The sequence below is a fragment of the Hemitrygon akajei genome, chromosome 4 (assembly GCF_048418815.1).
Source record: "Hemitrygon akajei chromosome 4, sHemAka1.3, whole genome shotgun sequence".
In the NCBI taxonomy this organism is placed as follows: Eukaryota; Metazoa; Chordata; class Chondrichthyes; order Myliobatiformes; family Dasyatidae; genus Hemitrygon; species Hemitrygon akajei.
This window is the reverse complement of record NC_133127.1, coordinates 143,356,307-143,378,704: the sequence shown is the minus strand read 5'-3', so window position 1 is coordinate 143,378,704 and position 22,398 is coordinate 143,356,307. Positions and strand designations below refer to the sequence as shown.

General features: G+C 36.7%; 1 protein-coding gene across 4 annotated transcripts in view; it reads left to right on the top strand.

Moving 5' to 3' along the window:
* LOC140726712 (ubiquitin carboxyl-terminal hydrolase 35-like) overlaps positions 1–22,398 on the top strand; it is a 38,332-nt gene that overhangs the window by 12,996 nt on the left and 2,938 nt on the right. For all 4 annotated transcript variants that reach the window (XM_073043468.1, XM_073043466.1, XM_073043469.1 and 1 more), the window contains exons 6-11: positions 1,261–1,362; positions 3,664–3,822; positions 5,624–5,817; positions 8,124–8,217; positions 9,416–9,522; positions 18,811–20,023. In XM_073043468.1, coding sequence (XP_072899569.1) covers positions 1,261–1,362; positions 3,664–3,822; positions 5,624–5,817; positions 8,124–8,217; positions 9,416–9,522; positions 18,811–20,023 — 1,869 coding nt within the window. The remainder of the gene's footprint in view (positions 1–1,260; positions 1,363–3,663; positions 3,823–5,623; positions 5,818–8,123; positions 8,218–9,415; positions 9,523–18,810; positions 20,024–22,398) is intronic.

The following is a 22,398-nucleotide window of genomic DNA, read 5'->3' as shown; positions in this document are numbered from 1 at the left end:
GTGTTCCAACAGCACTTGAAGTTCAACATTATCCAGGTTGAAGTACCCCGAATGACACAATGTTCCATAATGACTCTCTCCACAAAAGCTGCATGAATTCTCTCCATCTTGTGTATTTGCTACACTGAAAGAATGCAGTTACATGATGATATCATAATTTCAGTTTCCCTCCTGGATTTAATATCCTGATGTTGAAAATGTCTCCCATTCGTTCAGTTGGTATCTATTAGCAATGCAAGTGTTTGAGAAAGTAACCCTTCTCAAGGGTATTTGGAGATTGATGATAAAATGTCCTTGCCAGCGATGCTAGACTCCAGTGTTGGTCAATGGAATTTTGATGTCCAGCAGTTTTGTCATACAAGTTGCCCAGTAACCTGCCATAGAATTCTCAAATGGAAAGCCAAGATAAAATTTCCAGTTGTATCTATACATGCCTAACTTTAATATAACACTAAGGTAAAGGTTGAAATATTTTTAAAATTATTTAGATGTTCAAATCCCCATGAAATATTCATTGAAGTAATTGGAGTAATTCATAAAGCAAAGAAAAATTGGGTCACATTTTTGAGGCTTTGTGGTGCGGATACATTTATTTTTATAGATATTCTTTGTACACGTAACAACGAATCAAGTACTAGTTCATAAAAATCAAAATTCAAGCCCTCCTATTTGGAGAATGCTACAAACATGGTCCATATAATTTGGTCAGTAGCAGCCACTTCAGGATTTCTGCATGAACTATATGTGCATGAAAATTTTGAAATGCCGGCCAGAGTTTTCAATAGCAGTAAGTGCCATTGGATTGTTATTACTATTATCGCAAGATCTGTGTCTGTATGTTTTAGAATATTAGATCTGATGCTGAGTTTTGTCCTCTGAAACCCAAGCTCCCTTTATGCTGAAGCTGTTTCTGGCTTCAAGAATTCAAAGTCTGGATCCAGGTCCTCTTCATTATAAATTTTGAATATCAACTGTGCATTGACTTGCTCGGAGAGATTGGGGGAAAAAAACATTGGTGCAATGTTTTGTTAATTTGAGTTTTTGCTATTCTTCACTAAAAGCCTAATAATGAATTAAAAGATCAGGTGACTTTTTGTTGCAATATTTATGATTGATAAAATGTATTTTAAAGTGCAAAGTGTCCTTGCTATATTACAATGGTGGTTATATTTTAAATATTTTCTTGACAATTTTAGGCTAGTTTCAATTTTATTTGTACAAGTCTTTCCTCTTTACTGATGCACAAACTTTGTTTTCTAGGTGTTCTCAAGGCTCTTTTTCCCAGTTGTAAGAACAGGAGCACTTTCTGTGCTAAAATACATGCTTTTAAGTTTCCAGCATTCATCGGAAGCATTCCATGTGGTGCGTGTTATGATGATTGATCTGGGGGATGTGTTGGAACTGTACATAGAATTCTTTTCCTATTATTCTAGGTTTTTTTGATTTGGGATAAATTTTATTGAGATTTTGAGCATGTGTAAATGTTAATAGGAGCACTTAGATAACTCTGAATGTGGAAGAAAGATTGCATATCTTGCTCGGAAAATGTGTTTTGCTCACAAACTCAAACCTACTTTTGTTGACTATTTGAAATTCAAATTTTAAATATTTGTGCTGGTTCATTAGGTAGTCAACATCTATATTTGAGTAGATGTCCTTTTGTTTCAATAGTAAAGAAGCAGGTTTGATTTTGAATATTTTGAATTTTCAGCCCTGAAACAGTATTTCTGAAGTTGGGTCAAAACAAATTGAAACTAGATTCAGGCATTCTGCAATAATTATTATGGAATGGGCTATCATATTAGCTTAGCATACACTGGGTGACTGAAGAGATTGTTTTCACTGAATGGACTTTCAATTCAGTATGACAGTCTACTGTGTTAACAAAGGTGATTAAGCTACTTTACGTTGACTGAAAAAAACCCCTTCAATTTGACAGTGATGAAAGCAACTTTGCATTTAAACTAGAAATTCTACTTAATCAGCTATCTGAAGAGCCTAAATATTTTAGTTACAGTATTTTTGAATTATGGACTTGCTAATTTTAGGTTTAACTATTACTTGGATCTACTCTTAACCATTGCTTTGAAGGACAATATATCAGCTTTAAGGGGAAATTTTAAAAACTGGTTGAATAGATCCAGCTGTATTTTAAACTGCTATAATTTTTTTGTGCTAAGATTGAATTATTTAAAATGTGCAAGGAAATTTTTAATAAATGACTTGGTCCTTAATTGTAGAGCTTGCTCTCTCATTTGTAAGATTCTTACAAACTTTCTTCTAATTGTGAAGACATTACATTTTTATTTAATTAGAACCATTTAAAATGAAACTCATTGCAAGGTTTGGGTGAGATTGTCCATACTTCTGCAGATGCATGTTGCCCATATAATACTTGCGTTAACAGTGTTGGGCTCAGTTTTCCTGCTTTAAGTAGAGAATATGGTCGGTATAGCCTTTTATTAGAGGATTGGATACATCTTAGTGCCAGTGGAAATGTTATTCCTGGTCAGAATGGGAGTGATTTGTAAAAATTTCATCTGTCATACCCCTTATTCATGCTTGGAGACTACATAAAGCAGTTGGTATTAATTTTTATTCACATAATTGACTTTCTTGCTGGAGATATTTGGGCAATAGTGTACGCTGCTGGCCCAAAGCTGTACCAATTCAAAATGGGAATGCTCTGAACAACACTGAGATCTTGCATGATTTGATGTGACTGTATCAGGCTGTGCGTTGCACAGCTGACAAAATCTTTGACAGATTGAATCTCCCTAGCATTCAGAAGCATTAAGAATAGAAACTTTAAAAAAAAAGTAGAACATTAAACATTTTTAAACGTTCATACGCTTTTAAGCAAAATACATTTAAACATTTAAATCACTTGAACAGAAAGCCAGTTGTAACAACAAAAACCTTGTATTTACTGTTGGTATCTTGTACCTTTTTCCTCTCTTTCTAAATATACTTAGATGCTGTTTACAGGTTCAGCAGGCCCATTTTCCTTTAATAATTGTCCTTTTGGACTTTTGAGATAATTTGGGGACCTCCTAATGTTTACAAACTGGCATTTCTCACCAAGCTCATTTAATTTGTACTTTTCTCTACTCAGTATATTTTACCTAATGTTAAGTCTTGGAGGTTTTTTTCTGTGTAGATTTTGTAGGCAAGGTAGTGGACTTCTAAAGAATGTTTTCTGTTTAAGTTCTTTGTGAATCCTGATATAAGACTAATCATTGGGTTACACATTGACTGACAATATTAAACATTTGATGATTTCATATTGGGTAATTTTGTAAATTTAAGCTCATCAATTTACACATAAGCAAATTAATAGGCTATTTGGAAATCTAATATGGGTATCATAACTTTTCATTCACTAAGCTTTAGTAGGTAGAAAACTTTGGGAAGCAGGCTTGTTTGTTTAATTTTGGGAAGATTGTTTTCATAAGTTTGAACCTATCATGCCATTTTTATTAATAATATATACATTGACTGGAAATGTGTAAACTTTAGTTGAGGCATAGGTGTATCATGGGTACCAGTATTCTGTATTTTTCACAAAGTTACTAAAGTGCATGTCATTTGTATGACTATCCATATTCCAGTTAAACTTAAAAATGAAAATTTTAAATATTGTAACTTGCATCTATTCCGCAGCTTGTTCCTCACATTCCCAGATTAATGATGTCACTCTCTAAAGAAGAGTCCAACTCTGCTATAAGCTGTCGACAACAACTCTCTGAATTGGTACACTGCATGATCTTTCGGTTTTCAGGCTTTCCTGATCTATATGAACCTGTCATACAAGCACTAAAGGTAACAGATTCCAATAAATTAATTATTTTACTGTTTGCTAATGTTTGTCAATATTTTGTTGCATTGAAATACATCCACTTTATTATATAAAGTAAGTTCAGCGATCAGTGGTTGATGGTAGGGATAATATGATTGTTATCAGTTGGGTGGAGGGTGTGATTCGAGGGAGAGCTAGTAAGGGACCCTACCTAATGAAGATTCCCGGTATTTGATGCATAGACTTGGATCTGCTTGGGCCAGACTGTTTCAGTGCTAAAGCAAGCTCTAAGTGTTATAAAGGCCCATGTTTGTATGAGTGGTTTGTAGATGATATAGGCTTTAAGCACATAAAATTCCTAGAAGCAATCGATTGTTTATCCTGAGCACTATTGTGTATGTCTGGAGACTTTCATTCATAACTGAAAAGATTATATGGAATATGAAAAAGAAAATCATGGATTTAAAAAAAAATCAAGAATTTTGCCATAAATTACATAGTTGGCTTGCAAAAACATGGTATTGGGCAGTCTAATTTCAAAGTGGCAGTGATAATTATAGGTAAAAACAATTCCACTATGGTCGCTACCTGGCTAATTTGGCTTGTAAGAACCTTATATCCACGTGAATTTGTTTAATATTGTCATATGCTAGCGATTTTTACAATCTCCTGAAGGATTTGACAAGCTTGACTGTCGAGAATGCAGCTATGGCCATTGCTGAGATTCTGCATTGAAGCCTTAGAGCAAAAAAAAAACAAATCTTTGCTCAGTTCCATTACTCTGTGCCAATTAAAGTGATGAAACAGAGGCCCAAGAGTGGTGTTCAGTGACGTCTGCCTGTGTTTGATGTCTCCCTCTCTACTCGGATCCTATGCACCAGGATCAGAAGCAGTTATTACCTTGCAGTCATTGGCCTCCTGGTCCGGCTTCACTCACCCCAGCGCTGAACTGACTCGTTGCTGTGGACTCACTTTCGTGGAATCTGCTGCTCCTTTTCTATGTATTGTTTATTGTTTACACGATTTGTTCTCTTTTGCACATTAAATATTTGACAGTCTTTGTCTCATTTTTCATGGATTCTTTATTTGGTGAGTGCCAGCAAGAAGGTGAATTTTAAGTGTGTGTATGGTATACTTTGATCATAAATTTGAACTTTACAGTTAATTGAGTTGTTTGCTGAAGATATACCCAGATGAATAAGAGTTGTATTTAGGGCATGTCAGTAGTACACTTTACTAAGGAACACAACAAACTTTTTAAAATTGATTACCTCAACACCATTTGATGACAATAGAATGATTTAATATTTTCTTTTGCAAGTATTTCTGTTCTTTTTCATCCTTTTTATTTTAAACTGTCTTTCTTGTTTGCTATTCCTCAGTTATTCTCATTGAGCTTCACAGAGCTAATTACCTAATTTAATCTATATGATAATGTAACCCAGCTTCCATCCAAAACTTTAAATGAACTATTGAGGGAGACTTTGCATTCATGGTTTTATTTCGCTGCCACTTTCTTGTGAAATAAGAATACCAGGAATAGAAGTGAATTAAGTTTTTCATCCTTTATGTCTGCTTCCGTATCCAGTAAGGTTAGCACTGAGGTGAGCCGTATTTTCCCCACACTAACTGAATTTTCCTTGATTTCTCCCCCTACCCCAAACAACTAAAAACATTGAGTAGAGAATTCCAAAGATTTACTTCTCTCCTGAGTGAAGAAATTTCTCTTCTAGGCTGATGATGGTGTAATATAGTGTGCAAAATGAAAAGAAATATACCTTTTTCTTATATACCATTGGAAAGAATTTGTGCCTCTTGCTTTAGGATTTTCCAATTCCAAATGAGGAAAAAATAAAGCAGCTGCTCAATCAGAATGCCTGGATGTCTCAAAAAAATGCATTGGAACCTTTGTACTCAAGACTTGCTGCAAAATCGGATACAGGAAAGACAGGACTGGCAAATCTTGGCAATACCTGCTACATGAACAGTGTCATTCAGGCCCTTTTCATGGCTTCTGAGTAAGTATCTAATGTACTTAGATATGTAATAGATAACAAGTAAATATTGCTTTTATTAAGTATTAATTTTGTGATAGAAATATTGGCTCATTAGGCTAGATCTGTTTTAAAAAATCCCATTCTCTAGACTTTAAATAAGTCACTCTTCCCTCTTCTAATGCACTTCAGTTGGGAGGTGAAATGATCTGGACCATGAACTGTCGTTCAATGCTGTTAATGGACACTTTCAATTCCTTAGTAGGATTTATTTTTCAGTGAGACAGATGTCTATTTTATCCAAGAAGTCAGTCAAATGATTCTTAAAGAACTGGAAACATTCTCCAAGGCAGTGGTAATAAGTTTGAATAGCAGGCACCCATGGGTTCTGAAATTCTTAATGTCCAAATTGGACAACAGCTGCTACTTTGTGGCCTGTGATGCTTTGTAGGTATGACGTTTCATTTGTCATATTTGAAGATTTACTTGGGTATTGGCGCCTCGTGTTTCAAAAGCAATAAGTAATGAATTTGTCAGAAGGATCTTTAATTTTCAAAATAAAGCTGAGTAAGAAAAGTAATGGTTATCAAGATTTTAAAGTGACGTCGTTTTAGAATTACAGGTATTCCATACGATGTGCACTCTTTGTCTGTAAAACTAGTTTTTTTAACTTGAAGAGTTGTGTAGTTTAATATAATAAAACACAATTGGTGTAAATTAGTTTTAAATTAGTTACATAAAGTCATTGAATTGGTTTTGTGTAGAAATGGGAGTAACTCAGGCCTGTTCAGAGAAGCTGCTGGCTGGTGGTGTAGCTGCTTCCCTTCATCAGTTAGAACACTGAGTACAATAGTTGGGAAGTCCTTTTGCAGCTTTATAAATCTTTGGTTTGACTAAAACCTTGGTTGGGGTTATAATATGTAGTTCTGAACTGCATGTAATAGGGTGACATGGAAGTTTTGGAGAGGGTGCAGAAGAAATTTACCAGGCTTTTACTAGCCTGGAGGTATTAGCTAAGAGGCTGAAAAAAAACATGAATTGTTTTCTATGGAGCATTGGAGGCTGAGAGAAGAGTGATAGAAGTGTAAAAAAATAAATAAAAATAAAATTTGAGGCGTTGTAGGGTAAATGGTTAGAATATGTTTCCCAGGTAAAAATGTAAAACATGCAGACATGCATTTAAGATGAGAGTTGGATTTAGTGGTAGGTACCTGGAATGTGCCGGTAATGGCAGTGGTGGAAATGGACACAACAATAGCGTTTGAGAGGCTTTTAAGGGATGTGATCAGGTAGGGTATGGAGGGATTGTTGTCATCTATAAGTTGATGAGCTTAATTTATTTTGGCATGGTAAGCATAGACATTGAGGGTTGAAGGGCTTGTTCCTGTGCTCTTCTGTTCTATGTCAATACAACATAAATTCCATGATTCCAGGAGAGTATGATGGCTAAAGAGCAATGGATTGGAATAGAGAAGGGGTGCAAAGATCTCTGGAAAGAATTGGAGAATGTTATGACTGTAAGGCAAGGGAAAGCCTTGTTCAAGAGAGCAAAATGGAAGAGAAGGGTCTAGAATGGGAGTGAAAATGTACATGGGTATTCCTGGGTTAAATGGGTCAGCAGTGTTCATTTACATTGGAAATATTGTATTTTTAAACTGAAATGTCTGTTATATGCAACACTTAAGGAAAAATTATATTAAAAAAAATCCATATTGGTTAACTTACCAGTTTCATATTGTTTCCTATTACCTTGACCAACTTTAATGTTATTTTTCTTCCTAGTTTGGGATCTAGTCTTTCAGTGGGCAAACAGGTTTGAAGCACTTTTGGAAAATTCCTTCCCTAAAATGTCCACCAAGATTAAGCAACTTGCATTTCATCATTGAGTAGTGCTGTATGAAACTGCAGTACTGGGAAACACTTGTATAAAACTTTTTCTTGTCTCGAGTCTTTGTCATACTTGACAAAAATGCACCAAGAGGTGCCACCAAGAGCTTGGCCCAAGAAGTGAAATCTTGCAGTTTTGCATAGCAGTATCTGGTCAAAGTTCTTGAATTGTTAGCAACACCATTTATTCAGCAACTTGTGGAGTGAACTTGTGCTAGTGTCACAAGAAATGCAATGAAAGGAAATGAGAGAGAATGTTAAACATGACAATATTCAGTGTATTTGTGTATTCCATTTGCCAATTATCAGCACCTTCTTCCAGGCTTGTTAAATTGGACACTTCATCTACAGATTTATTTGGTTTGAAATCTGCTTTACTCATAAACCATAATGTTGTGTCTGCTCTTCTGAACCTAACCAAAATATTTGTGCTCTCTTTCTAGCTTCAGGCATGCAGTTATGCTACTCAAAGAGGGTGATTCTCAGTCATTAATGATGAAACTTCAATGGGTATTTGCTTTCCTGGAACATAGCCAGGTATGGTATCCACTTTGCTTGGACACTTATTTTACTTGGGGGATCTTTATAGTTTGTATAGCTTGATTGAAAAGGTATTGTATGCTAGATACAATATTCAGAATGTTGTAAACTACGCATTGATAAGTACTGGAAATTTGACATCATAAAAATGGGAATGCAAAGAGGATTTATTTCAGTTGATGTAATGTACTTGAGCTCTTCACCTCGCAGTCTACCTCATTATGATCTTGTGCGTTATTGTTTACCTGCACTGCACTTTCTTCATAGCTGTTAAACTTTATTCTGCATTCTGTTATTGTTTTACTTTGTTTAGTCTCTGTACTGTGTAATGATTTGATCTGTATGTAAGACAAGCTTTTCACTATCTCAGTACATGTAACAATAATAACTTCTATCACTTCCAGTGTCCAGTGCATTCAACATGCACTGTTGACTTCCCTAGTTCCATTGGCCACAAACTGCAACTTGGTCTGACTGTCCTCCAATAAGGGATCTACACATTGTGAACAAGTTAGCATTTTGTACAGTGCTTCATCATTGACAGATTTAAGTGTCTTGTTTCAGTCTTTTGTTCTTTGTTTTCCCTGAATTTGGCAGGCAACAAAGATATTACTTTCTTTTACAGTGGTAAATTGGATTTGGAGGGCTTGGTTGAGAATTTTTTTCCTGATGTAGAGCACGAGTGAATGTTTATTTCCTTTTTTCCCCTTTTTGTGGTGTTACAATCTTTTAAGTATTTTGGAATCTATTCATTTTACTAGATTTGAAGAATGCCAGATTAGATAGTTCTTTGTTAAGGCATGAAGACTGATTCTTTAGTTTTCAAATGAAGCCTTAACAAGGTTGTTTTTTTGCCTGGCCCTCTTCCATCTTGACAGATATGCTTGACCTCATTAATGATGGTCTCCCTATTAGAGTCGACATGCAATTGTAGAATAGCTTTTTAACCTCTACATGAATATGAGTATCTTTAAGTGTCTACCATTTCCCTTTATCTGCTAATGACTGTGCTATTCTTACATAAGCCAGGAAGATACCACACTGTTCACTGCATCTTTTATTGAAATTTGGTGAAACCTATGATTTTCACCTAACATTGAGTATTACAAAGTTCTGGATCTTAATAATTGCAGTGCACTTATGGATCTCCTTAACATTTGTTGAAATGATTTTCTTTTCTGGCTTGCATTTGTAGAGACCTGCCATCTCTCCCAGTAGCTTCTTGAAAGCTTCATCTCCTCCATGGTTTAATCAAGGGGCGCAACAGGACTGTTCAGAGTATTTAAGATACCTGTTGGACAGGTTAGTTAAAGGCTTGCAGATTCATATTAATCATGTTCTTTTCTTTGCCTGATGTGTATCTGATTTATACTATTAATCCATGATAACTACTTAGTTCTGATTTTTTAAAAAAAAAATCTGTCATTTAATGGTTGAGTAGTTAATCTCTTGAACAAATGCCCCATAAACAGAACTTGCAGTCAAATAGCAGAAAGATGAAATAGCTAATTATCAATGAATATCTTAAACTTATTGTCCTTTCTTAGTAATCATTGACCTTTAGTTTCCTTCTCCAGACCTCCAGTAGCAAACCAGCTGTGGCTAGACTTACTTTTCTCATCTAAGATTTGAGTGTCTCCCACATTGCTAATATCTTGCAAAATCCAGAGAAAAGTGGTAAATCCTCTTTCTCCTAATTTGACCTATTTCTAAAGGCTGGGATGCCTTTTTAAAAGTCTAAATTGTAAGCTTTTGGGAAAGGTAATATTTACGGATTTTTTTTCTCAATTTTGTTCATTTTAATGTTTTCTATTTAAGCAACACACCTTCCCCTAATTATATGCCACTTTACCCGTCAATTCTCACTTCTATTTAGTGTACTGCCTTGGTGTTTTCAAAATTCAAAGTAAATTTGTTATCAAAGTATGTACTTGTATGTTACCATATACTACCCTGAAATTCATTTTCTTGCAGACATTTATGGGGGGGGGGAATACAAAATAATTTACAAAAACTAGCATTAACAAACAAAGACTGATTTAAAAAAAAACAATGTACAAAAGTAGGCCAACTGAGAACATGAATGGTAAAGAGTCCTTGAGTCTGTAGGTTGCAGATTCATTTCAGAGTAGTGGTGATTGAAGTTATCCACACTGACTCTAGGAGCCTGATAGTTGTAGGGTAATAACTGTTCCCTAACCTGGTGTGGTGAACTACATATACCTGTCTGGACTGCTCCTGTGGCTCCTCCCACAGACCCCTGCTGACTGCTTCTGTGGCTCCTCCCACAGACCCCTGTATAAAGGCGATTGAGGCCTGATGCCCGGCCTCATTCTCCAGGATGTAGTGTTGTTCATTAGGCCTGATGCCCGGCCTCATTCTCCAGGATGTAGTGTTGTTCATTCTTCCAGTCAAAAAAAGCCGATACCTCGCTTCTTATGTCTCAGAGTGAGTTATTGATGGTGCATCAATTTTATTGACTGGAAGAATGAACAACACTACATCCTGGAGAATGAGGCCGGGCATCAGGCCTCAATCGCCTTTATACAGGGGTCTGTGGGAGGAGCCACAGAAGCAGTCAGCAGGGGTCTGTGGGAGGAGCCACAGGAGCAGTCCAGACAGGTATATGTAGTTCACCACACCTGGTACAGGGGACCAAAGGTTTCTGTGCCTCCTTCCTGAAGGTAGTGGGAAGAGAGCGTGGCCTGGATGGTGGTAGTACTCTGTTAGTGTTTTCAATGGTGGGGAGGGCTTTGTCTGTGATGGACTGATTTGTATCCACCACAAAGATGTAGCTGTATCAATGTGCTTGTCTGAAATTTTATATAATTGTATCTATAGTAAATGTTATCTGTTGTGTAACTTTTGAAATCTATTGTTTTTAGAAAACAGAACAGTACACCACAGTACAGGCCCTTCAGCCCGCACTGTTGTGCCAACTTTTAAAAATGAAGGGCTATGACTTCTTTTCTTTCATCCATGTGCCTACATAAAGTCTCTTAATTGTCTCTAATGAAACTGCCTCTGCCACCACTTTTGGCAGCGGGTTCCATGCGTGTGTATGGCATCTTGTATTAACCATTGCTGCTCTGGAAAAGAGGTGCTGGTTGTTCACTCTATCAAGTCACCTCTTCTCTTCCTTTGCTCCAAAAGGAAAAGCCATAGCTCACTTTTTCTCATAAGGCATGCTCTCTAATCCAGACTGCATCCTGGTGAATCTCCTCTACTCCCGCTAAAGCTTCCACATCCTTCCTATAATGAGATGACCAAGTGTGATCTAACTAGAATTGCAACATTACCTTGTGGCTCCTAAGCTCAATCCCCAAACTAATAAAGGCCAACATGTCAAGGCCTTCTTAACCCCAAGATCTCACTGTTCCTGCACACTGCTGAGAATCCTGTCATTAACCCTGTATTTTGCATTCAACTTCAACCTTCCAGAGTGAATCACTTCACAGTGCTCCAGGTGGAATTCTTAACTGCCACTTCACAGCCCAGCTCAGCATCCTGTCAATATCACTTTGTACTTTTCTGGATTGAGTTACATTTATCACGTCTTCAGCCCTGCCCTGCATTATGTCTATGTCCCTTTGTAACCTATTGACACCTTTCTGTACTATTCACAACAATACCAAACTTCATTGCTAACCCAGCCTTCCACTTTCTCATCCAAATCATTTACAAAAATCACAAAGAGCAGGGGTTCCAGGATAGATCCTTGTGGAGCATCACTGGTTATGAACCTCTCCAGGTAGAATACACTCCATCTCCATTCTCTTGTTAAGTTTACTCTGAATCCATGCAGCCAAGTTTCCCTGGATCTCATGCCTCCTGACTTCCTGAATGAGCCTACCATGGGGAATTTTGAATGCCTCCCTAAAATCCAAATACACTATTATTGGTGTTGCAGCAGGTAGTACCGCTCTCTGGCACTCACTTTTCCTTCATTTAGCCCATTAAGATTAGTGTTGCCAAGGCAAAAATGATGTAAGATCCTTTGTGCATCTTAATCTTGCCTCTACCCCTACCTGCTCCACTTTCTTCCATCGTATTCCTCCCCTTAATCCTCCTTGGTCAGATTCACTTGGGAGATGAGGGTGAATTATATTCTTTGTGATGCTATGAGACTTTGTTCCTTTGGTTCATATAGAATCTTACATTGAATATTGTGGCAAACCTAGTCTGATGTAGTTGGATTAAGGTTGGTAATGCCTTTACCACTGCATTTGCAAAGGCCTCTTGTAAACCATATGTTTGCAACAGAAGACCTACCTGATACTGACTTGAGTGGTTGGTGATTGGCATCCGTCTGTCTTGAAGGACAATGGGTGATGATCATCACGCCTGGGTAGAAGGTATGGAGATCCTGAGATGCCCAGTCGTCAAGATTCCCCTCTCGGCCTCACCATTGTAGTCCAAAGGAAAGCTTATGAAGCAAAACGTTTGGCACCAGCTGCCGGAAGGATGTTCAATGACATCCAGCCACATTAGGGATTCCACTCCAGATTTGCTGATTGGGTTTACTCCTGTAGCCTTCATCTCTCCCGCGGCTACCCAAAAAGCAGTGGGGCTCTTTACCCGTAGCTAGGGATCTGGTTCACAAGCACTAGGACGTGTCCACACACCGGTGGGCCTGTGCGCTACATGTGCAGGGGCCAGACCACCTCCCCATTCTCTGTAGTTCAGCCTAGCAACTGACTTGAGTAGCATTGTTGCTAATGACAGTTATTGTCAGTTATCTGTTTGGATAGAGCAAAGAAATGGAAATACAATGGATTATAAGCAATTGGGGCACATTGGCCCAATTAAGTGACTCTTCCAATTAGCCAAAGTTTCATGAAAATGGTTTAAAAGGTATGACTCAGAGAAACTTCTATTGAACTGAGTTACAAATTTTGTATTTAAATGAAAGACAGAATGAATTAAAACACTATCAATACTATTACCTTAATTTAAAATTGTATTAGTTCCAAATAGTTATCAGTGGAGAAATTCATCCAGTGTACACTGCCACGTTCTTTTGATTGACTATAAATGAGCAAAACTAGCACAGATACCTAGTGCAAATAATGGACTGCCTTCATACAAAATGCTAGTGTTGATTGCATCCTCCAAATCTTCCTTTTCGTTGTAACATTCAAGATAATTGTTGAAACCTTCCAATTCTCCATAGTTTGTAACTTGTTGAAGTAAGTGAAATTTTCACTCTTTGCCATTTCTGACATTATCAAGCCTGAATGCTTTAAACCACAGCGAGCAAAACAGTTCTGAATTGTTATACTACTTATTTCTTGCCATCAGTGACAAAAATCACTGCTTTTTGAACACAAATGCATGTAACTGACACTTTTAAAAGCTATTTGTTCTAAGCATGGTGTAGTGTCTACTGGGTATACAACTGACCCTAGTTAGAAATTGTTCTGCAACAGTCTCCAGTCCCAAATAAATGAAGGAAATCATGGCTATTTTCTCAATTTGTTTTTGTTCTTTGAGTTATCCCAAATAAACTCACTTATCCCACTCAATTAACCAGAATCCACTGTTAGTAGGAAGGGTAGGTGAATAAAACAGTGGGGGTGGGGGGAGTTAAGTGAATTAGTTAGCGACCTAGTTTTCAAAATTACATGAATAACTCCAGTTTTGATTAAATGTATACTTTGGGTAGGGGAAGAGCACATCACATCTTGTACTTTTGTCATGGGCTTCTTAATTTGTGATAGCAGGAGATGTGCAGTGAGTAATGTGGGAATTAGAAGAGAAGAAATGGTCAAGTCAAGGGTGGTATTGAGAGTTGGTTGGTTGATGGCAGAAAATAGAGCTATTTTTAGACAAAATAGTTAAAAGTTGGTAGAAAGCATCAGAAGGATGTTAACACAACTGTCTTATGAATTCTAATCAGATGTGGCTTTTTGTAATGGGGAGGGGGAAATCAGACGTGATTGTCACAGGCTTTAGTTGGAGCATTTTTCTGTGCTAGAAAAGGTTTTGGACTTTGCATTCACTTCCAAAAAATAATGTTGTGCTCACTGGGGTATTTGCATCTTAACTGGAAGAAAATATACTAATTGGTTCCATCACTGTCCTGATATGGAAGGGATACTGCACAGGATCATAAAAAATCTCAGCCAGCTCCATCAGGTGCACTAGCCTCCCAGCAATGGATTCTTCAAAAGGCAAAGCTTCAAAAAGGCAGTATTCATCTTTGAGGACCCCCATCACTCAGGGCATGCCCACTTCTTATTGCATTGCTACCATCGAGGAGGAGGTATAGTAGCTTGAAGGTGTACACTCAGTGTTTTAGGAACAGCTTCTTTGCCTCCACCTTTAGATTTCTGAATGGATAATGAACAAACACAATGACACTTTCTCACTTTATTTTGCTCTCATTTTGCACTAAGTATTTAATTTTTAATATATATTTCTTATTGTAATTCATATAATGGATTGCAATGTACTTCTGTCACAAAACAACAAAATTCATGATATACTATATGCCAGTGATAGTAAACCTGTTACTGATTCTGATTTATTGCAGATCATCTGGATAGTTTTATTTTGTTTCATTGTTTGGCAGACATCAGTCAATTTGAGTTGCAGTTGATTCAATCGGTGCAGGAGCTCCCAGTCTAGTGGTCTGATATCAGTTCAAAAGAAAAATATTCAGTTTTTTGGAGGCAGGAAGAAATTTCTGTCTGGGTCTGGGATCTGCTTGTCTAAACATCAGGAAGTTTTGGAAATAGTTCAAGTCTTGGCTGCCATGTTTCATAATAAAAGGAAATTTACTTGCAGAACGTATTCTTGAAAGTAATTTAATTCCTAAACGCAGATGATTTTGGAAATTAACCAAAATCTGTGCAAACTAACCTATGCAATTATTTTGAAACTGACATTGTGATAAAGTGCAGGTTTTCAGAGAAGCCAGTAAAATATTCGCCAGTGCTGTGCCTTAATACAAATGGTTCTACATTTTGGAGTGTCATACTATCTGAAATCAGTCACCACAAGATTTGCAGATGAAGTGTACAGAATGATGAGTGTGATGTGCTTAAATGTTATACTCTTCATTTTTGTTTTAAATTTAATTGCCCTGTAAGATGTAAAAGTCAAGTTAAAACTTTTATCAATTTAGCAGATAGGCCAATGAAAGAAACCACTTTGTTGTGGTTGTAAATGTGTCACTGGAGACACTGAAGATGGATATAAAAAGGAGATTATTCGTTACATAGACTACTACTTTTTAAACACAGGCCTATAAACTTTTAATTACACTTTCAGTGGCTATAATTACCTACTGCATTTTGAATTTAGAGCAATAACTGTGCAGGATCATATTTACAATGGGAGCTTTTCAACTGTCAGGACTTAGTATTGAAGTACCAGTGACTGATCTGAGTACAGCATCTGACACAAAAACACTTCCTTTTTCACAGTGACGGATGACAATATATACAGATGACTAGAAAATTGATTGGAAAATGAACATGCCCTAAACTATGTGTCAGGGATATGCCTTTAACATTGTTTTAATACAGGTGATAGCCACTTAATGCCTTCCCTGATTTCATCATGATGGCTCCCTCAAAGGTAAATTAACATGAGGAATAATCTATTATCTTTTGCTGTGTAGTTGTAATCAATCCAATTGTCCCACCTCTAAGTTCAAGTGGCCTTAAAGTAACAGTAGAATTTAAATTATGAACAGGTTATTTATTTGAATACACTTCACATTATTCTGTTACTGTAGAACAATAATAAATTATTTGGACACGGGTTAAAGACCTAGCTTGTTATAGACTATGTAATATCCATGTGGGGGCATTGTACTAAACTTGGATGGGTCATACTTGCACTTAAGAGATTCATGAAACCCAACCATTTGCAGCCTTTATGGAAGGAGACCAAATATACATCTTCAAATTTGCTGATGACATGAAACTAAATGATAAATGTGTATAGTTTTGAGGATGAAAGGAGTCTTCAGGGGGATAGATTTTCTGATTACTAGCAACTGGGCAGGAGTACATTTTTAAGCAAGATACAAAATACATTTGGCTCAGGACAAAAAATGCTGAATACTTTTTACAGAGAAATTGGAGAAAGGGATGTCCTTGTTCACAATGTACAATATTATGTTCGTTGATGTCTTTACTATTACCATGTGTACTGTTTATGCTGAACTTCATGTGATCAAGGGAATTTTATTGTGTTAAAATTATTAGTAAGTTTAATTTTGAAAATTAATTGATAAGATTGCTATTGTAAATAGCATTGCTATTGTACCTCAACATAAATACTGTATGAATGAAATTGTAAGCTTTGGTGCACATTCGCAAAAGATAAAGGAGGAAAATAAACACACTTTACACTCAGTGAAACTTTTGTTGTTGCACCAGTGATGACAAATATTGTTCTGAGAGTTAATGCAGATAGCACTAGTTTTATCAGTGACTCCACTCCTATAATTAGATTTGACCAAGTTCAATCACTGAAAACAATGCCTTACATGAATATATAAATGCTGTTCATATTGCCATTGCAAGATTTTTCAGACAGTTAAAAGTTTTAGGAATGGAATTCCAGTTTCAGAACCTCGTGCCTGGAGTTAAGTGCTTTGATCCAGTCACTGACTGATATTTCAATGTTTTATAGTTCAGCTCTTAAGTCAACAAATTTTGCCTCCAAATTGCGCTGCTTTGTAAATCAATTAATGTCATTTCAAAATCCCCTAAATCAATCCACTGCAACCCAAAAAATTCATGTTTTCTAATGTTACACTGTCTTCATACTTTAGGAATTTTGCAGTTTCTTCAAGTGACATGAACTCAGTAAATCTTAAATTTGTTCCATAGTTGAACTAATGATGCTCAGAAATTGCACAATGTCCTCTTCTGGAATTTGAATCTCTATCATGTTTTGTTTAGGTTTGGGAAATACTTAAAAGTGCTATTTTTGGCATCATGTTTAAATCATTCCTGCTTGATTTCAAAGACTTTTGTATTACCACGATTAACAGCAAGTATTTTGCTAGACCCTTGTAATTTGGTGTTCACATTAAATGTGAGGGGAAAGCTTAAAAAAATCAATCTACAAATCTGTCATATAACTCTTTGAGAACAAATTTCTTTTGTTGAAAACAGATGAATTTTATCCACTCAACAAATTGGTTAAGGGTGGAAGCACTACTAAGCCAATGAACATTGTTGTAGATAAGTAGACCTAGGGACACCAGAATTCACCTCGCTCAATAAATTCTGAAGATCTTTTTTTCAAACAAATGAAATTAACTACCTTAGTTACAATTTTCATCACTACTTCAAGTTCCTTAAGGCCATTTTTTTTTTGCACACAAAGCCTCTTCATGAACTGTACAATGGAAGTTTATCAGTGCATCTTGAACATACTGCTAAAATAATGACAAAACCTACCCCTTACCTCTTCATCAGCCATACTTGGTACACCATCAATGTCATGGAAACTAATTTTGAAATGTTAACTTGTCATGTGTTCGTGCAACCCTCTAGCTGGTGCCAAGCCAGCATGAAACATTTCCTGTGAAAACCTCTCACTGCTCTCGGGTTGTAAAAATTCAGTATGTATCTTTTTATTATGGGTGTGATTTTAAAGAATTGAAGAGCGGCATTGCATGCTGTGTGGCGACAAAGTTTTTGTGCAGGAACTCCAGCATGCTTGACCTGTTGAGTTCCTCCTGCATAAGATTTCCAGCATCTATAGAATCACTTGTTTAAAACTTTCTGCGTGTGCCACCCCAGTCTAGAAGTATGTTCTCTCGTGTTGAAAAGTGAAGGTATTTCTGAATATTAAAGCAATGGAGCAATAAAGTGATAGGGCAGAAAAATAGTGTGGTATAAATTAACCCACTCCTGTTCCCATATCTTGCTGTATTCAACTAATTAAGTTTCTTTCTATAATGTGGCAGACTATTTATCTCCCCACTTGCATTGGATGATTTTACAAGAATAAGAAGACCATTATTATGATTTTAAAAGTCACAGACTGCAGATGCTGGAAGTCTGGAAACTCAAAACATAATGCTGGAAATGGTCAGCAGGTCAGCAGCACATCTCAGTTGAAATGCCCTTCGTCAGACCTGAAACATTAACTGCATTTCACCTGTAGATGTGTTTTGCCTTTGAGTGACTACAGCACTTTTCGTCTCATGCTTGTGCTTGCAAGTTCAAATATTTCCGCTTGAAAATGTATGTGATTGTCAAACTTTAACATTTAAACCACCTGCTACAATATAAATTTTAAAGTATTCCTCAAAATTCAAAGTATGAATTTCCTTAAAATCTCATGTTATTTTCCCAGAGATAAACTTTTATTTAAATTTACTTTTGACCATGTGTGCTTGGTTGAAATTATTTTTTTTAATTTTGTCTGCCTGCTATTTACTCATCAGAAAATCTAAGTAATCATGAGCAATGTTATGGTTATAATTCATTTATATATGCTGCTCCAACTTTGTAATGTCTAGAACAAGTTTAGGTTCTTAACTGGAAAGCTAATTGATATCATGGAAATGACAGTCCTGTACCTTTTTGTGGCTAAACATTTAATTTTATTTTCAAGGCTACATGAAGAAGAGAAGGCTAGTAAAGGAATTTCTCATGGACAGAGACATTCAGGCAGTGGACCTCGTATAGAAGGTCGAGATCCAGAGAAAACATTAATAGAAAGAATGTTTGGTGGAAAGATGGTGACTAGGATCCTTTGTCACTGTTGTTGTAATGTTTCCTTCCGAGAGGAAGCTTTTACAGATCTATCCCTAGCATTTCCACCGCCTAACAAGTTTCTACAAAGGTGTGATCATTCGAGTGACCCTAATATTTCAATGAAGATTTCTAGTGCAGATAATTTGGTATCACAAGCTGAGCAACAACAGTCTCCAAATAAACAGACACAAACAAAATATAAGGAGCATCCAGTGCGAGTGGTACCAGTTGAAGTAATTGGTGCCCATGGAAAAGCAAAGGAGGAGACTACGGCATCTAGAATTGGTTCCCTGCCACAGAATGATTTTGCAGTGGCCTCGGGGGAGAAAATATGTGACTCAGCAGATTGTAGATCAGTGTCTGATCTCATTAACTACTTTCTTTCACCAGAAGTGCTGTCAGGCGATAACAGATATTATTGCAATAAATGTACCTCATTACAAGAAGCAGAAAAAGTGGTAGAATTAACTGGAAATCCACATTATCTTATCTTGACTTTATTACGATTCTCCTTTGATCTTGCAACAATGAAACGCAGAAAGATATTGGATAATGTATCAGTTCCTTTAGTCCTTAAACTACCCATTAGGATAAATTCAAAGGATGGACACAAAATTTGTGGCACAAATCAACAATACAAACTAGGAAACTGGAGCCCTTTTGTGGAGGATACTATGTGTATGTCAGTTGTATATGACCTCTGTTCTGTAGTGGTACACTCCGGGATATCTTCTGAAAGTGGACATTACTATTGCTATGCAAGAGAATGTGTGGATGCAGACTCTGTAATCGGCCCAAGTGAAATTTTGGGTGCTGAGGGTAGAACTGACGGAAAGTGGTATTTGTATAATGACACCAGAGTTTCATTTTCATCATTTGAATCCATCAGCAATGTTACCAGTTACTTTCCCAAAGACACTGCCTATGTGTTATTCTACAGACAGCGATTAACAGGACAGTCTTGCTCTGATGGCGAACCTATTACAGCTAATGTGGGACTGTATGGCGAAGTAAGATTAAACAAAGAGTTGATGGAAGCCATTTCCAGGGACAACATTCAGTACCTACAGGTAAGTGATTTAGACTGATGATAATTTCAAAATTAGTTCACTTACCAGACTTTGATTTTTAGGATGCTGTGACTGTTACCATTTTGTATTAATTTGTTTTTGTAAGGCTTCACAACAATTGATGAATAGTCTAATAGATTTTAAATGGAACTATTTTGGATAAAAGTCCAGGATTCTGAACTTTCTCAACCCTTACTGCTGCTTTCAATAACCTGTGCTCATGAAACAACAGAATGATATAGAGCATGTCTGTGCTGACCATGAAACCAGTCTTAACTAATCTCATTTGCTTGCATGTTGCCTCTATTCCTCTTCCCTAATTGTTTGTGAATCTTTTTAAATGCCTCTGTAAATGTTGCAATCATATCTTCTACCTTCCTTGGAGTCATCAGGTTCCAGGTATCTGCCACTCTTTTTATATAAAAAAAATTTCATTCTCTCAGCATCTAAACTCTTCCTCTTTTTTTGACAGTTCCACCTTGGGAGAAAGATGTGGACTGCCTACTGTATCTATACCACTTGAAATTTTATATACTATAATATTGTCTTTTAGATTATGATATTCCAGAGGGAACAATCCTAAATTTGTCCAAATTATCTTATAGCTAATGCACTCTAATCTAGGCAACATCTGGTGAAGCTTTTACACCCTTTCCAAAGGTTCCTATAACATGGTAGCTAAAACTGAATATAATACTTTAAATGTGGTATAACTTGTTTTTTTTATATATACAACTGCATTGTGACTCTCAAACTTTTATACTCTTAGGTTCTGACCAATAAAGGCATGTAAACCACCTTAACCACTTCTGTTGCCGTTTTCAGAGGGTAATGGACTTGCAGCAGCTCAGGATCCCTTAATACATTAATGCTCTTAAGGGTGCTACTATTTCCTGTGCATGTTCCTCTTGCTTGACCTCAGAACTCCAAAAATGCATTACTTCAGACTTGTTCAGATTAAACTCAATCTCTTATTTCTCTGTCCATGTTTCCAGTTGATTCCTCCTTCAACTTTCCTCACTAACCACAACTCCACCTACACCTTCATCCAAATTATTTGTGTGTGAGGTGTTGCAAATAAGAGGACTCAGCACTAATCCTTTCTGAACACCACTGGTTACAGACCTGCAGACAAGAAAACAGTCCTCTTTCTGCTATGACCAAGTGAATTTTGTATCCAGTTTGCTGGGAATCCCACATAACTTGGTCTGCTAAGCTACCTACTATGAAGGACTTTGTCAAATGCTGTATGAAAGTTTATGTGGATAACATTCACTACCCCATCCTCAACAATAATCTTTGTCACCTTAAAAACCTTTTGAGCAAATATGTGACTCAGGATCTTCCCCATATAAAGCCATGCTGACTGTGCAAGGAGTCCATGACTTGTAGCTATAGGTCTCTGTTCTTGTGTTCCTTGTAAAATTTTGCCCTTGATTTAAATTGTCTTACCTCCTTCCTACCAAAATGTACAACTTCATTATTATTTAAATTTAATTTGCTGCTCATCTGACCATTTCGTTCATCTATGCTTTAATGTCCTTCTTGGTTGCATATACTTCCAAGTCTTGTATAATCTACAAATCATTGTTATAAATAAAGCTAGTGATTCTAGTAATGAGTGCTGGAAAATTTCACTATGCTTTCCTTCTGTATGGAAAATAATCTTGTCACTGCTTGTGATTCCTGTTACTTATCCATTTTTCTGCTTGAGCTTCTATAGCTCACTGTCTATTCCATGGCCTTCGGACTTGATTGAGGGGCTATTATTTGTACTATATCAAACGTCCATATAGACTGTCACAACTCCCTCTGTGTAAGTGACTGGTAGGATCTGGAGAACATGGAAAGAATTTTAAAAAATGGAGATTAGTGTAAGTGAGGAGTTGATTGCTGTGGATGCAGAGGTACAGTATGAAACAAGCCTCTCAGTGCACTATGATAACCATCTCCTTTACCGTTTATTCATCAAATCCAAGTGGATTTTGCCTAACCAATCCCCACTTGTCCAAAAGGCTGCTAAATGTATTTCTAGTTTATTATTTCACATGCTCAAAGATTGCAAAAGGCCAGAGAAAGATTAGGGTATAGTGTTTTTTAAATGTGCTTTTACAGATCGGAGGTATTTAATTGCAATACAAAGGCCAATGTCATCAGAAGATGAACCCCCATATGCCTTTCAATTAGACTAAACTCTTTTTGATAAGGTATGGAAATGGGGCAGCAAATGTGCACACAGAAAGCTTGTGTAAGCAGTAATGATATTTATGATTTAATGACACTAGTGGGGACCTCAAATTTTAATTGTGCATGTTAACTGTGACTAATAACCCTAGAAAGAAGTTGTTGAAGCTTAGTGACTTGTTCATGCCAGA